This window comes from Petaurus breviceps, unplaced genomic scaffold (assembly GCF_028583685.1).
Source record: "Petaurus breviceps papuanus isolate PSGF00001 unplaced genomic scaffold, PetGlider_PUasm1.0 37, whole genome shotgun sequence".
Lineage (NCBI taxonomy): Eukaryota > Metazoa > Chordata > Mammalia > Diprotodontia > Petauridae > Petaurus > Petaurus breviceps.
The window spans coordinates 42,959,831-42,977,636 of record NW_027186296.1 but is presented as its reverse complement, the minus strand read 5'-3'; the positions used below and the strand labels follow the sequence as shown (position 1 = coordinate 42,977,636).

At 33.2% G+C, this 17,806-nt stretch overlaps 1 protein-coding gene across 4 annotated transcripts in view; it reads right to left on the bottom strand.

Annotated features, from left to right (window-relative positions):
• The window catches only part of VPS13C (vacuolar protein sorting 13 homolog C), a 203,366-nt gene that overhangs the window by 41,848 nt on the left and 143,712 nt on the right, over positions 1 to 17,806 (bottom strand). For all 4 annotated transcript variants that reach the window (XM_069098385.1, XM_069098386.1, XM_069098383.1 and 1 more), the window contains 11 exons: positions 15,820 to 15,948; positions 15,427 to 15,560; positions 15,004 to 15,130; positions 12,782 to 13,017; positions 11,259 to 11,400; positions 7,983 to 8,123; positions 6,333 to 6,414; positions 6,161 to 6,230; positions 5,137 to 5,248; positions 4,860 to 4,973; positions 236 to 375 (listed from right to left, as the gene is read on the bottom strand). In XM_069098385.1, the coding sequence (XP_068954486.1) occupies positions 236 to 375; positions 4,860 to 4,973; positions 5,137 to 5,248; positions 6,161 to 6,230; positions 6,333 to 6,414; positions 7,983 to 8,123; positions 11,259 to 11,400; positions 12,782 to 13,017; positions 15,004 to 15,130; positions 15,427 to 15,560; positions 15,820 to 15,948 (1,427 nt within the window). The remainder of the gene's footprint in view (positions 1 to 235; positions 376 to 4,859; positions 4,974 to 5,136; positions 5,249 to 6,160; positions 6,231 to 6,332; positions 6,415 to 7,982; positions 8,124 to 11,258; positions 11,401 to 12,781; positions 13,018 to 15,003; positions 15,131 to 15,426; positions 15,561 to 15,819; positions 15,949 to 17,806) is intronic.

The window sequence follows — 17,806 nt, the reverse complement described above, 5'->3', positions numbered from 1 at the left end:
GAAAGAAAGAAAGAAAGAAAGAAAGAAAGAAAGAAAGAAAGAAAGAAAGAAAGAAAGAAAGAAAGAAAGAAAGAAAGGAAGGAAGGAAGGAAGGAAGGAAGGAAGGAAGGAAGGAAGGAAGGAAGGAAGGAAGGAAGGAAGAAAGAAAGAAAGAAAGAAAGAAAGAAAGAAAGAAAGAAAGAAAGAACGAGTAAGTGTAGCCTGAGATCTCTGTTTATTTGAGAATAATGCTTACTTGAATATGAGGTCATCCACATCAGTCAGTGTAGCACCTATACTTTTCAACAGGAGGTTGACAGAATGAAGTGCAATTGTTTCCTGTTTTTCTTTGTCTGATTCTTCACCACCAGAACCCAAGGAAAGGCTTAAATGTAACTAAAAGAAAATGATTTTTAATAATGCTATCCAAAGAAACCTATTAAATTCCTTGTGTGAAACAGCTTACACATATATCCACCTTGTATATCAATCTACAAATTTCTTAGTAATTCACCTAAAATATAAAACTTCAAACTGATTTATCTAAAAACTGTTGAGAGTTCTAATATTTTACCAATACACATATTTTCCCCTATAAGGTAGGAATACAAGCCAAACAGATATGAATTTAGCTGAAATAACACAGTGAAGCAGCTACAAATCATCCATGTTTACTGGCGAATACTTTATTTTCACCCAATTAACTAGACATTCATTTGTTGTAATGTGCACTGTTGAATGCACTGCCATTTATTTTTTAGAAAAATTGGGCATGTGCTCAACTCTTAATATTTTGATGCCTCCTTTGTTCTCTGTGACTTCTCAAAAAATTACTGATAATTACCTTACATTATCAAAAACTGAATTACTGATATAATAAAGGCAGCGAGGTGGCAGAGCGAATAGAATGTTTGACCCACATTCAAATTTGGCCTCAGATATTTACCAGCTATGTGATCCTGCGTAAGTCATTTCACCTGTCTGCCTCAATTTCCTGACTTGTAAAATGGGGTTAATTTTTAGGCCAATTTAAAATAAAACTCTACAAATCTTGTGACAATACATTAGTACCAAATTAACTATTGAGATGCTACTAATTGCTACTTCAATAATTCAATATTATTGAAAGTGAGTGCTGGGCGGGAAAGAGTTCATGAACACACACACAACCACAAAAGATAAAATGGACACATATAAATTTAAGAGCTTTTGCATATTTATATGAATAAAAACCTAGCAGGTCAAAGAGTATGAACAGGTAGTTTTCTTTCTTTCTTTCTTCCTTTTTTTTTGCTTTTTTTTTTGGAGGGGGGAAGTTAGGGCAATTGGGATTAAGTGACTTGCCCAAGGTCACACAGCTAGTTTTTATGTTAAGTGTCTGAGGCTGGATTTGAACTCAGGTCCTCCTGACTCCAGTGCTCTATTCACTGCACCACCCAGCCACCCCTAACAGGTAGTTTTCAAAAGAAGAAATGCAAGCTATCAATATCTATATGACACTAATAAGGGAATTCCAGATTAAAACAACTCTGTGGTTCCAACTTAAATCCATTAGAGTGGTAAAGATGACTCTCCAAAAATGAAACTAACAATTGCTGAAAGTACAATGGGAAGATAGGTATATACATGTGCTATTTGTGAAGTTGTGAATTGGTCTAACCATTTTAGAAAGTAAACTGGTTGGGGCTGCTAGGTGGTGCAGTGAGTAGAGCGCTAGCGCTGGAGTCAGGAGGACCTGAGTTCAAATCCAGCCTCAGATTCTTAACACTTACTAGCCATGTGACCTTGGCTAAGTCACTTGACCCCAATTGCCCTGCCCTCCTCCCTCAAAAAAAAAAAACACAAAAAAAGAAAATAAGCTGGCATTAAATCCCCAAAGTCATTAAAACATGCATACTCTTTGACCCAATGATATCATTACTACCATGTACCACAAATGGGTCATATAGATGGAACTGACCCACATGTACAAAAACATCCATAGTAAAGCCTTTTGTCAAAGCAAAGAAATGGAAACACAGGATATGCCTATTAATTGGGGAACTGTTCAGCAAACTGTGGTATATAAATTTGTATACAGACAACTAATAGAATATTATTGTGATGTAATAAATGACAAAAGGAATGGTTGCAAAAAACCTATAAGACTTGCATCAATTAATGCAATCAAGTGAGAACCAAAAGAATACAATGACCACGATAATGTAAAGGGAAACAAATTTTGAAGTCTTAAGAATTCTGATTAATGCAATGACCAGTCATGATTCAGAAACAAAATGATGAAGCATGCCTCCAATTTCTTGACTAACAGGTGATGGACTAAAGGTATGGACAAGACATACATTTACAGACATGACCAAGATGTGAAATTTGCTTTGCTAACACTTTTGAGGAGGTATAGGGTCAAAGGAGAGAATAGAATAAGGGGGGGGCAGGACAGGATGGGGGGAAATATAGCTATTCTTTCATAAAATGACTGTTCTGAAAGTATTTTTGCATGACTACACATGTATAACCCATACTGAATTGCTTGCCTTCTCATTGGAGATAGGTGGAGAGGGAGTAAAGGAAGAGAATTTGGAACTCAAAGTTTTAAAAACAAATGTTAAAAATTGCTTTTACATGCAACTGGGAAATATGATATACAGGCAACGGGGTATAGAAATCTATCTTGCCCTTCAGGAAAACAGAAGGGAAGGGAACAAGTAAAGAGGGGAAGTGTGATAGAAGGGAGAGCAAATTGGGGGAAAGGGTAATCAGAATGCATGCCATCTTGGGGTGGGGGGAGGGGAGAGATGGAGATAAAATTTGGAACTCAAAATTTTGTGGAAGTGAATGTTGAAAACTAAAAATAAATTAATAGAAAAAATATAAATAAAAAATAAATGCTTACTGAAGAAAAAAATCATTTTCCTTGACTTAAATAGTTATTTGTAACAAGGGAAGGTTTTTGTTTTGTTTGGGGGGGAGGTAGAAGAAAGAGTAAGTGGCTATTGATACAAAATGAAAAAGAAAATAAAGAAAAAACATCAATGAAAGAAAAAAGCATACAGATAAAAGTAGGAATAAGCTCACAAAGGATAAAGACATGCAGAGAAATGTTATTACTATATTGTTAAATTTAACACATGCTTTTTAAAATGCTGCATGTAATGAAAGTCTACAGTATTATATACAATCCTATTTTTCTGTTCTTTGTATACTGAAATGTTCATGTTTGGCAATATTTGCTCAACTTATTATAAAAAGAAAAAAGTGAATGCTGACATGTTTTATGTGTATTGTCATAAATAACTTAAGTGAATATAAAATATTAGACAGTAAGTATGCTAGTAGCAACTCATCATGCTATTTCAGGTAGTTGTACATTATTACATTTGTATTCTGAGGTACCTACTAATGATGCAGCAAAATATAAGAATTTCTATAAGAATGCATAGTACTCTATATCTATGAAATGCTTGTTGAAATGTCAAGGTTTTTAGATTTTTTGATATCCTAAATGCTTAGTTCTTAAGTATATAATCTTCCATTTTGTAACTTCATAGGAAGATAAAGGCTAACATCTTTCAATATAAGACTAAATACATAAATGCAATGAACCAGTTTTCCTTTATCATTTTGTCATTTTTTTATGTATTTTACAAGAGTTGTAAGTATTTTACAAGAGTTGGGGAAGACTACATGGGAAAAAGGGAACTAGCAAGTCAAAAGCATATAATACTTTTTGCTTTGTTTTGTTTTTAACATATACATCTGTCTACCTCCAATATGGCTGTGAAATATCACATTCACTTTCTTGCCTGGATATTTTATAGCTCTTGTCCAAGAAATGGCTTTGGTGAAGATAAACCCATATAGAACCTGTAGCTTTTATACCTCCCTAAGGTATAGCCTTTTTTAAATGGGAGGTGGGGGGCAGAAGGATTATGGTTCATACTTTGCACATTCATAATTCCCAGTGTACTTTAGAATAATAAGTAAGTTTTTATCATCTCTAAAAAAGTACTAGATTTTCTTTCAAAAAGAGAAAAATTACCAAATTTGACTCTCTAATTGTGTTTAAGTGCCCAATTAGATTGATCTGTCAATTCAGAGCAAAGAGATAATCAATTCTATTTATATTTATGTATATATACATATGTATATATGTATGTATGTATATATATATATATTTCTAAACAAATGTATTGCTCAGCCAGATAAGTTAAAATGGTCAAACCAGTTGGTATGGAGCTATATACTCATGGACTAAATACAGGATCTTAAGATTTTTTTAAGGGATAATCTGTTATTCCTCTAGCCTGCTGCATGAGTTTACAGTGTTAAGAGTGGATAATATACATAAAATATATTTCTCTAAGTAAGTTAAAAATAAAAAGGAGAAAAGCAAGAGGGAGCATGAAGTTCAAATTTAGGGAAGTAAAAGGAGTCTCATTTTCCCTTCTCTGGGTTCTAACAAAATTTTAGAGGGAAAAACACAGCAACAGTATATAATACCAACTTCTGCATTTTCACCTAGAGAGGGAATGCCCATTATGACTTTCTGTTTAGAAAGAACTTCTTTCTGGCAACAATTGATTCATTAAATGATGCTTGACACTTTCATGCTTAATTAGGAATAGCTTTTGTCAGATAGTTCTTTAACTAGTCAATGACCTAAAGGGAGCGGTTAATTTAAAACTGAAGAACATGCACTAGTAGTTTCTCTGTGGGACACTGGGTCATGTTAAACACAATATTACATAGTTTCCTTTATCAGACAAATCCACTCTAATTCCTTGAAATAAAATCCCCACCTAATATAACTTTTTTTTCCAAATTTCAAAATGAATACTTGGATATTTGTTTCCCACGTTCCCAAAATAGTTATAGCATACCTTAATGGGAGATATATGGAAATGTTCAAAGAAACTGAGACTTGATATGTCTGTCATGGATGTTTCCATTAATTCTGTATTTAGAGCATCAATATCTTGCTGGATTAATTTAGTCTAGAAGAAATGAAATCATTAACAGAAATTCTTAATTATATTTTCTTTTTTAAAAATTCACTCAGTGAAAAACATTTAATTTTAATTACTTAACACTTCATGTTTTTCTAAGGACAGAAGTGAAACATATTATATGAGACTCTCAATGAAAAAGTGTGATTACCCTTTTCCGTTCAGCTTCAGGGTCAGTGGCTGGTGTGAAAAGTGCAAGTATTGCACCTAAGAATCCTTGGTCAATTTTCAAAGCCATTTCTTGGATAAGAACCATAAAATACCTAGAAAAAAATAACAGATATTAAAGGTAAATAATAACTTTTTCTATATACACAATAATTGTACATATTTTCAGCAATAAAGAGAACTAGAGCCACAAACTAACATTAATAGAGCACAGCTCGATTTACTCCATTCTTTTATTTGATCTTCCTAATAGTCCTGTAAGGCAGGTTTACATCTCTAGATGTAGATCTCATCTCTATCTGAAGAAATTGAAGTCCAAAGAAGGAAAGTGACTTATCAGTCCTTCAATGATTTCTTGCTCTTGGCCAAAGTCCACAGCAAAAGGCCACTATTTCATCTACTAAGGGCTCTTTTATTAGAAGGTTAATGGGGTCCATGCACAGGTGGAATGATTCATTAGAAAACCACCTCTAGTACCATAATTTAAACACATATGCCATTACTCAATTCACTATAAAAATCAGACCTAGATGGCTGACAACTGCCATATACTCATTCCTCACCAGGAATACAAACACAAACAAAAATAAAGACAGCTCCTGCCCTCAAGGAACTTACATCCTAATGAAGGAAGACAATGCATTAAAAAGAAAGGTGAGTAGAGAGAAGGTACCCACATGAGAGCAAAGTCCAGGGAATGATGAAGGAAGCATAAAGCGTGTGGGACCTTGCTCAAAAGGAAGAGGAAACACGAGATGGCCAGTGTTGGGGAGCCCTGGGTTAAAGCCCTACCTCTATCATAGATTAGCTCTATTGCCTATATCAATGAAAGCAGAGGTCCAAAACAAAAAATAGTAATCATCATCATAAAGTGATTATCATACTCAAACAGGAAAAAAAGATTTTATATTACAAATCGGTTTCTTAAGAAGTTTACCTTGACTTTATTAGACTGATAGTAGCAATATCAGTGTAGACACATATTAAAACTTCCTTACTTTACTTACTTGAATTGCAGCACTTTACTATACTCATTAAATCTTGTGATGATGCTAATATCAATAAATGGCCTGGGCTCTGAAAGGTAAAAAAGAGAAAATACTTGGTCTCTACACAAAAAAGTAGCTATTACCTCTGATAAACAGGTATGCTTCAAATTAACTTTTACTTTTTCTCTACCTGAATCCAAAGCAATGGACTTTGGAGGGGCTACAGGATGAAACACAACTGGGAACATTGAACCTGGTAACTGGTTATCAACCTAGAAGTAAAGGAAAGACAAAGAGGATTTCAAATTTTAAAAAATTCTTAAGGATGTTTTTGCTTTATTTTATCTTTAAAATTTTTTATTCTTGTTTTCTATTTTTATAACACCTTTATTTTCCATAATCTTTTGCTTTCTCCCCTAACTAGAGAGAAATCCCACACAACAACAAAGGAAGAAGAGGCAAAAAAATTAAGTTCTGGAAAATCAACCAATTCTGAAAGATATGTAATTCACTACATTCATATTTACCCACATAGGTGCATTTTCCCATACCCTACCGAGGGGTAAGCTTGGTAATTACAATTATAGTTTTTATTTACTATTTACATTTACATTATTCTTGTCATTGTGTATACCGTTTCCAAATTCTGCTTACTTATATACCATATCTGATCATATATCATTCCATGCTTCTCTATATTCTTTGTATTCATCTCTCAAAATGCAGCAATATTACATTACATTTCTGTATCACAATTTGTTCAGCTATTTCCCAATCAATGAGCATTTTCTTTTTTTTCCATTTCTTTGCTACAACAAAAAGTGCTACTATAAATATTTTGCTGCATATGGAACACTTTAATTCTTAAGTTCAAGATATACTAAAATTAAGACATTGTTTTAAAACCAGTCATAAATTATATCATTCTAAAGTTTATATGTTCATAATGTGATACTGTGACAAATACGAAGTAACATACATACACATAAGTTAATAACTTGGGCAAAAGAGAGGATACAAAAAAGACACAGGAAAATAGATGTAACTACACAAGCAATGTAAAGGATTCACACACAAAGGCATTAACCCAAATCTTTGTAGTTTGTAACATATGGCCACTCTAACAGTAATTAATTTATTATGTTACACTGGAAATTTCATGTCATATTAAATAGGGAGTATCAAGGGGAAAAATGATATTTCCAGAGAAAATAATGAAAATCTCTCATTATAAGTTAAAAAAACAAATGGATAGTGGAAACTCAACTTGTTCAATCTGGGAATAAGTCATCAACTGTATGTGTAATTGAGGATTTCCCTGAGCATAGGGTAATGAGTCATGAGAACATTGCCTCTCTATCGAGAAATACTTTCATGTACCAAACAGTTGCCATTGCTTTTAAAACCAAATGCTAAAAAAATCCCCAAAACCAAAAAACAGAAAACAAAAAATGTCAAGACTTAAACAGAGCATGTTTCAAAAAGTATGATCCCTTCTTATAAGTGATTAAGAAAACATTAAAATGTCTTACTCTAAAATAATTTAATAGAGATTTAAAACAACATATGTTATATTATCAAATACTCTTTTTTGGCAAACTGGAGATTCTGACTAAAATGGAGAATTTCAGTTCTTCTACATTAATATGTATGTCAGGAGGTAAACAGATAAAATACATTTTATACCTACTAGAAAGAGTTCTCTAACAATACTGAGAAATTAGAAAAAATGTAGACCCACAACCATAACCCAAGTTAAAATTTATAATCCCATCCTTGAAATTTGACTAATGACTTTATTCAGGTTTATTTTTTGAAACTGAAGATAAAAGAATATTACCTGAATCCAGTACAACTGGGCCCGTAAACTTCTTTGGTGAGGAGACTGCTTAAATTCAACATGGATACCTGATAAGAAGTCTCGCTTAATACAACACCGGATTGGGACTCGCATTTCCATTGGGGATTTACTAAAATTCACCTAAAATGGAAAAAGTTTATCTATATCTGAACAACATTTTTCAGTTACAAGTGCTAGATTTACATAAAATCTCCTGTAGTAAGGGAAAAAGCAGCATTTAAGGAACATATAGCAGCATTATAACATAGGATAGTTAGTATTTTTGTTGATTCAATGGGAAAAAATACAAACATATGTGTATGCATAATACACATATATCCCTTTACCTCATCAAACCAGTGGTAATCATTTAAAATGTTTTTAAAATATATTTTTGTTGCTGTTGCTCTCCATTCATGTTGACCTTAATGTCAACAATTTGATTTTTTAAAAGTATGGCATTTTTCTGTTAAACACAAGGGAAAGACATTGAGCAGCCTGTTCACTTAAGGAAAGTACTTATACATAGCAACAAGTCATATCCATAGGAACTAAATTTCCTGATGTTCAACTCTTATATACACTTTATTTTTACTGTATCTACTGAATTAATCATATAGGTGTTGGGGCGGCCAGGTGGCACAGTGAGTAAGAGTGCTGGCCCTAGCATCGGGAGACCACACAAAAATAACTGGCCGTGTAACCTTGAGCAAGTTACTTAACCCTGATTGCTTTAAAAAAAAAATAAAAATAATAAAAAAATCATATAAGTGTTTATTCAATTTTCTAACTAGTAAAAAAAAAAAATTCTGACGGTTCAACTAACACTAAGCACCTGGGGCACCTAGGTGACACAGTAGATAGAGTGCCAGGCCTGAAGTCAGGAAGACTCATTTTCCTAAATCCAAATTTGGCCTCAGACACTTACTAGCTGTGCAACCCTGGGCAAGTCACTTAATTGTGTCTGCCTCAGTTTCCTAATCTGTAAAGTAGTGAGCTGGAAAAGGAAACGGCAAACCACTTCAGCATCTTTGCCAAGAAAACCCCAAATAGGGTCATGAAGAATAAGATACAACTGAAAAGGACTGAAAAACAATCTAAATAATGTTAAGGGGCATGTATTCATGTTTTTTGTCCTATATAATAAAGCTGGATTTGATCTATGCATTAGAAACTTAGACTAAGAGGTGGAGGTGAGGAGAGAGTGCATTTCAGCATGGAATAAAACCTTTGCAAAGGTACAAAATGAAGAAATGGAATGCCACGTGCAAGATATAGGAAGAAAGTCATAATGTAGTTGCATAAAAAGGAGTAATGATGGAAAGGTATGTTGGAAATTAGGTTATGAAGGGTTTTAAATGCCAGACAGGAGTTTGTACTTGACAGTAGAGGCATTTAGGAGCCACTGGAGCTCAATGATTAGAGAAGAAACCTGGTCAGACTTGTGCTTTAGGAATATTTTTATAGCAGATTTGATATATTGGAGAGAGATTTGAGGCAAGGAGAACAATTAGGAAGCTATTACAGTAGTCCAGGAAGAGGTGATAAAGACCTGAACTCTCACCTGTGGCCCCAAAAAGTTGTAGTATATACGGTGACCACATCCTGATAAATCGTCTCAGCAAATGGTATAAACCAGGTTGAAAGTAACTGACAAGCTTCAAACCCATCCATCAGTTTGGGGGAAAATACAACTATGTGAAGACTTTCCCTGGCAGAATAGGCAGATGAGAACAATTTGTTCCAACACCCACGAAAGCAGCTGAAAGAGGTGCTGTGAGATGTTAAGAGTTCGGTCAGGCACAAAGATGCCAAGGTCATCTTGATTTCTCTCCTGTCACTGGACTTCAGTGACCCAGGAATAGAGAGTGAAGTCGACGACTTTGTGCAACTCTGCCTCACTCAAACCCAATTCATACACAAGTCAAGACATCACCCTATGATGTCATTTGTCCTCTTCAAAGAAGAAGGATGAATAATAATAGTTCAGATGAGCTACTGCTTTTAAAAACAAAGTGCTAAAAAGTAAAATATACTTTTTCTGTCCTAAATGCAAGGAGAAAAACCTAATAGATTATTAAAAAATGAAGTTAAACATATACTTTTAGTTTAAAAAGTGGGGCATGGGGGTTGGGGTGAAGAAACCATATTTCACATGAATTTACATATGAATTCTATCATTTTAAAAATAATTAATATCTATAATCATTCTTAAAAATTCAGAAAACACTCTACTCAACTTTTAATGAAATAAATATAGTCCTAATATCTAAACAAGTAAAGGATAAATCAAATAAAGAAAACTATAGGTTATTATTTTTTATGGATATTAATTTGAAATTTTAATTATTGAATTAAAATTTAAGCAAAAAGATCATAACAAAAGATCATTATTTTTTCTTTACTATTACCAAGTTGGATGCAAAGATGACTCAATTTTAGGAAAATATTTAGCATCATTTTTTTTGGAGGGCAGTTGGGGTTAAGTGATTGCCTAAGGTCACACCGCTAGTTTTTGTGTTAAGTGTCTGAGGCCTGATTTGAACTCAGTTCCTCCTGACTCCAGGGCAGGGGTTCTATTCACTGCGCCACTTAGCCGCCCCAATTTAGCATCATTAAACGACTCCAAATCACATGATTTTACTAACAGATGAAGAAAAAAATCTTTGACAAATTAAAACATTCATATATGCTTAAAAATGCTACAAAGCACAGGCTCAAAAGTGTTCTATTTTAATACAAAAAAAGTATATATCTTGAAATACATACTTTATACTTGACACATGTAGCACTTATGCATACCATGAGTAATTTCAATTTCTAGAATCACATGCTTTTCAATTAAGAAAAGATTTTAAGTCATTTTGTATAAGCCCCTCATTTTACAGTTGAAGAAACTGAGTCACCTGTCAAGTGACTTGCCCAAAGTAGTTAAATTGCAGAGCCAATATTTGAACTCAGGTCTTTTGACTTCAGATTTAGTGTTCTCATAAGCTTTATCAAAATCTCCTTAAAAATTCTTGAAAATCTCCCATGAAAATATAATATAAAAGAACACTGTTACAACTAAAATAACTTGTTAAAGTAATTTAAAAGGAAAAAAAACAGTATTTGTAAATTTTTTGAATGAAATGGTTTCACTGCATGTTAGGTAATTCATAATTATTTTAATCTTTTCAGTGATATTTTGATTCTTATCAATCCTACTGTAAAATAATTAGAATAAAAATATACATACATTTTGACATTAATATCATAAAATAAAATTAACTATACCTCAAGATTGCTGTCCAATTTAATCCATTCATGCTCACTTGACCGAAGATACTTCTGATAAGCCTGTTCCAAAATAATTATTTGCTTTTGACTAAAAGGTTTCCACTTTCGTTTTGGTTTCATCTCCCAAACAACATCAGAGCTGGAATAATTCAATAATAAAATTTACCTTAATAATAGACATATATAAGCATGCTAAAAACATTTATACAAAATTTTCATTCATCTCTAGAATCTTATGATAGCAATTTATTATAATGAATATATACATTCCAGACATATCAATAAATATTAAGATAAAGCATGTTTTAACACAATTAACAATATTTCTGAAAGGAATTCCTCTAAAACAGGGTTACTTAGACTTTTTAATGTGTTATGGCAGTCTTATGAAGCCTACAGACCATTCTTAGAAGAATATTTTCAAATATGCATAGAGCATTTTAGGGAAACCAATTATATTGAAATACAGTTATCAAATAATTGAAAAAAAATTCACAGATGGCAGCTTAAGAACTTCTTCCCTAAAACATTTGCTATTTAATACAAGATGCTGACTGCATATATAAAGGCACATGAGAAAAAATAAGTTTTTACTTATATAACTGGTAGGTATTTAGTTACTTGTAGAGTTAACATGGCTCTAAGAATACTTAGGAAAAACCATTCAATGAAGACAGGATTTAAATGACACAGTGGTGAAAAAAATCTACTAAATTAATAGTTAATTTATTTTTCTTACATAGAATATATGAAAATCAATTTTAAAAATACTGCCTATCCATCCTTCATATTTTCTTATGCAAGACCAAAAGATCTTTGCATAGAACTCACATTGACAGTGCAGTCATTTCAGACTGAGTTTCTGCAAAAGTACTAAGTGGGGGGAAAAGGAGCTTTAAAAGCAAAATCTTTATTAAATTTATGGCATGAACTGGGGTTTCATTTCTGTAATATTCAGACTCATGCAATTATATAAAGTATCTTAGCATATCCAGTGAAAGAATCAGTATGGTTTATTGTATCCTTATGTTTTTCAGATAGCAACTCAATCCTAAAATAGTTTACTGAATTCAATCAGATTTTAAAAATGAGAAAAACCATTTTGTGTGTGTGTGAGGGGGAGCTTGACACAATGTACAGTTAGGCTGAGAATCTGGGGAACTTGCGTTCAAGTAACACATGTGACACACACTGCCACGTGACCCTGATCACAGAATTATGCTTGATGCTTTTAGTAACTCATGCGATCTTCTATAGGTACCAGCAGTCTCTTCATCTAGAAGGTCTCTATGCCATGAAATATCAAGTTTTGTCCCTATGTTCCAGTCCTTATTTTCGATGTGCAGCTACTGACTTAGAGATCTAAAAGAATTAACCACCATCATCACCCTCATAAATCTCTCAAAGATAATAGGTTAAGGAATTTAAAGTTCAGAAAAAAGTGTCTCCAAACATAATTGTCAGATTACATTAAATATTTCCAACTCAACAACTTTTAACATTTGTTCTTCCTTCCATACCTAGTTATTCCAATATATGAGATTTCCTGCTTATTTTCATTGTTAACTAGTGAAAGTCCAAGACTATGAAGTGATACATTTATTTCTTGATCAGCCTGTTCCATTTCTTCTGCTTGACGTGCTTTGGAAACCAATGCAACATCATCAGTAAAAAGCAGTACTCTCTGGCGTCCATCCAGGAATGATACCCAGTGTATCTGGATATTTGCATCATATGGAAATTGTCCACATTCATCCTAAGGGAACAGAAAAATTTCATTGAAAAAAGTAATGTATTTATTATATAATGACTAAAGTAATTGAGGAATCATAATAACAACAGACATTAGTATAGTACTTTAACATTGTCAAGAAATTTTATATGCATTACTTCATGAGATCATCACAACCATCCAGGGAAGCACATATTATCCACATCTTGCAGAACAGCAAACAGTGGTTAAGGAAGCAGGTCGCTTGACTATCACATAACTAGTTAATTAAGAAGCAGGATTTGAACTTAAATCTCTACTGACCACAAGTACTTCCCTCTTTCCAGTGTATCACACTTCTACTCATTTTAAAGGGAGAAAGGAAGTATGACTATGGAAAGCTTCCATTATCAATAATGGAAGATATTAAGCAAAGTTACATTGCTTTTAAAATTAAACTAGAAGATTTCCTATTAAAAACACTCTATAGGTATAAGAATTTTATGTATCAAAGCACTTTCATGTTCATCATCTCTTTTTTAGCCTCATAAAAACCAAGTGAAACTGAGGAAAAGAGCAATCCTTAATGGAGGAGGAAACCTAGGTACTTAGTGGTAAAAGCATATAAGATGAGGAGTGGTAACTTATGTGGACAGCTAACAACAGTACCTATGACAAAGTATTTTGTACCCTGTTCTTACTGTGATATTTATAGACCTAAAGTAAAGGTTAAATGATGGGAAATCAGTGTAAGAAACTTTCATAAATAACTTCATTCTAATCTATTATGGTTCATTTATATGACAGAGCAATCAATCAAAACAATTATATTTCTTTTAAGCATACTGCCATGTAAATGATCTCATGTTTGCCCTAATAACTTATTTAAAAGCCATTCTACTGCTATGCACAGGGATTCTGTTTTAGTTTTTGTGTAAGTTTCAAAATAAAGTCTAAAAGATAGTACTTTGTTTAGTATTGTGACAAAGAAATTAAGACACACATGAGACCACATATCAAATATTGTATTCAATTTTAGGTACATTTTAAGAAATACCTTAGGGGGTAGCTAGGTGGCACAGTGAATAGAGCACTGGCCCTGGAGTCAGGAGGACCGGAGTTTAAATCCGGCCTCAGACACTTAACACACATACACACACACAAAAAAAAACTAGCTGTGTGACCTTGGGAAAGTCCCTTAACCCCCAATTGCTCTCCAAAAAGAAAAAAAATAAATACCTTAACAAACTAGGGTAAATGGCAGAAGAAGAAAATCAGGATGGTAAGGGAGCTGAATCATAACAAGGTAGAAATGTTGAAGGAATGGGGATGTTTAGCCTGAGGGGAAGGGAATAAGCATTTATTAAGTACCTACTACATGCCAGGTATTGTTCACTGTGCTTTACAAATATAACTTCATTTGATCCTTACATAATAATCCTGGGAAATAGGTACTACCATTATTTCAATTTTATAATTAAGGAAACTGAGGGAGAGGTTAAATGACTTGACCAGGTTCACAAAAGCTAGTACAAGTCTAATGCTAGATTTCAATTCTGGTCCTCCAGACTCTGGGGCCAGTGCTTTATCCACTCTATCACTTACCTGCTTCTTGGCTATCAGAACAAAAGAAATACTGAGAAGAGACGGGACAGCTATCTTCAACTATCTGAAGGGCTACTATGTGTGACAGGAATTAACTATTGCTCTACAGGTCAGGATATGAGGGGAAAAAATATTTCAATAACAGGTGTCTGGCAAAGGAATAGGCTTACCTAGCAAAGTAGAAACACTCGTTCTCATTACTGAAAACATTTAAGAATAAATTGGATAACAAATTTTCAGGGATTTTGTAAATGATATTCCTGTATTAGCTGAAAGCTTGAACAATGACAACTTTTAAGGCTCCTACTAACTTGAGAAATCCATGAAAAACTTACGACATTTATTTTTATGGAGGTGTCAAATGCCCAAATGTCAAATGTCCCAAAATGGTCATATATAATAGCACACATTTTTTTTCAGTTATACCTTCAACAGGTCATGTTCTCCCACGTTTTCTGCATATCTCCATGTTAGTTTTTTGGTACCAGTAGGATCTGCCCAAGCAAAGAGACGCACTTGTTTTGGTAGTAAAACCATTTCTTCCTGTAATCCACTAAAGCACACATGACAGAGTAAAGAAAAAGGGTGAAACATATAAAATGTAGGCTATTAATTCTAACTACAAGTAAATTCCAAATTTCAAGTCTTTTTAATAATAATTCCTATTATATCATTAAGTGATATCATGGAAGTCTATATCAGATATTACAAGAAATAATATTCTCACTAGGTTTACTTAGATGATGAAAGAAAAAGAAGAGATGTATTTGAATGAATAGGTATTAATTTGTAAAAGGAAGATAGATACACCTATAAGGAATCTGTATTTCCTATGAACTCTTTACATACCTCTGTTTATACTGAAGAATATCCCATGGTGTATGGTTAATGATTAAGGCAGGTGCTGATCCTTCATGGTAATCAGAGAAGGTTATCACAGTTGAATGCTCAGCAATGTTTACATCTACCAAGATACCTCCACTCTATTATAGGGAAGAAAAGTATAAGAAATGTTTAAAATTAATATTTAAATTCAAAAAAAGTTTTCAAGGAAAAACTTTTAGCATTTGCTTTGGAATAAAAACTTCCTTTTCTCAAATACTCGCCAGATTCTTATTTATACAACACCATTCCATGAGATTTTCTTAAACTGAATATCAGTAAATTTTAAAAAGTATCACAATGGATTATCTTAAAACAATTTTTAAAATGAAGACAGTCTAACAAAAAGTCAAAACTTACCAGTTCTTCTAAGCTCAATAAAGTGCCATTGTCTTGTTGGTTATAAAAAAATGGCTTAGAAGATCCTTCACAGCCTATGACACGCACACAGAGTTTGCCTGACAAATTTTCAGGCCAAAATGGAAGACACTGAAAACAGAAAAGATGGCTCTTAGTCTGTTCACTCAAAATTTTAGTTTCTTTTTTTTAAAATAATTAATTTAATTCTTTTTAGTTTTCAACATTCACTGCCATAAGATTTTGAGTTTCAAATTTTCTCTCTCTCCCTTTACTCCCCCCTCCCTAAGATGGCAAGCAGTCTGATATAGGCCCTACATATACATTCATATTAAATATATTTTCACATTAGTCATGATGTAAAGAAGAATTAGAACTAATGAGAGGAATCACGATATAAAAGAAACAAAAAAAAACAGAAGAGAAAATAAGATAGTGTGCTTCCAATCAGACTCCAAAGTTCTCTCTCTGGATGTGGAGAGCATTTTCCATCATGAGTCGTTTGGAGTTGTCTTAGATCCTTGTATTGCAGAGAAGAGTTAAATCTATCAAAGTCGGTCACTGCACAATGGAGCTGTTACTGCGTACAATGTTCTCTTCTGGTTCTGATCCCCTCACTCAGCATCAGTTCATATAAGTCTTTCCAGGTTTTTCTGAAGTCTGCCAGCTCATCATTTTTTATAGCACAATAGTATCCCATTACATTCATATACCACAACTTGTTCAGCCATTCCCCAACTGATGGACCTCCCTTTGATTCCAATTCTTTTCCACCCACAAAAAGAGCTGTTAGAAATATTTTTTGTACATATGTCCTTTGCCAGTTTTTATCATTTCTTTGGGATAAAGCCTTAGAAGTGGTATTGCTGGGTCAAAGGGTATGCACAGTTTTACAACCATTTGGACATAGTTCCAAATTGCTCTCCAGAATGGTTGGATCAGTTCATAACTTCACCAACAATACATTAGTGTTCCAATATTCTAACATCTTCTCCAACAGTTATCATTTTCCTGTTTTGTCATGTTAGCCAATCTGATAGGTGTGATGTGGTACCTCAGAATTGTTTTGATTTGCATTTCTCTAATCAATAGTGATTTAGAGCATTTTTTCATATGACTATAGATTTTTGCAAAGATTTTTAAATCTTTAATTTCTGCCTTTGAAAACTGCCTGTTAATACCCTTTGATCATTTATCAATTGGGGAATGACCTGTATTCTTATGAATTCAATTCAGTTCTCTATATAGTTTAGAAATGAGGCCTTTATCAGAGAAACTGGCTGTAAAAATCATGTCCCAGTTTTATGCTTCCCTTCTAATCTTGATTGCATTGGCTTTGTTTCCAACAGTTTAGTCTTAAAGAAGCTATGTTAGTTTCCTGAGTTTTTGGATTTAGAAAAATCTCCCAACAATTACAACTGTCCCAAAGTACAACTGGATATCTCAAAAGATAATGGATTTCACTTCAATAAAAATAAATCTTTAAGTCAAGGATTCCTAACCTGGGATCCATGAACTTTAAAAAAATATGTTGATAACTGTATTTTACTATAATTTATTTCCTTTATACTTTTATGTACTTCTATCTATGTTTTTATTTTTTGCATTTAAAAACATGATTCTGAGACCAGTCCATAGTTTTTACCATATTGCTAAAGAGGTCCATGACACACACAAAAAAGTGAAGAAACAATGCTCTAAGGAAAGGCATGATAACTACTTTTAGGGGGATAATGTAAAGAGTAATTCTTGCATTACACTAGATAGTCCCTGAAGTTCTAAGGCTGATTTATAATATCTCCTTTCCAAGGCCAATCTCCCTGTATATACCTTGATTTTCATCTTCAACAGATCATCCTATTATTATCACTATTGTCTTTCTTATCTTAAATCTCTATCTACTAGCTCCTTCCCTACTGTGTGCAAATACACCCATGTGTCTATACATCCTTAAAAAATCCTCATTTGATCAAAGTAACAGCCCTACTAC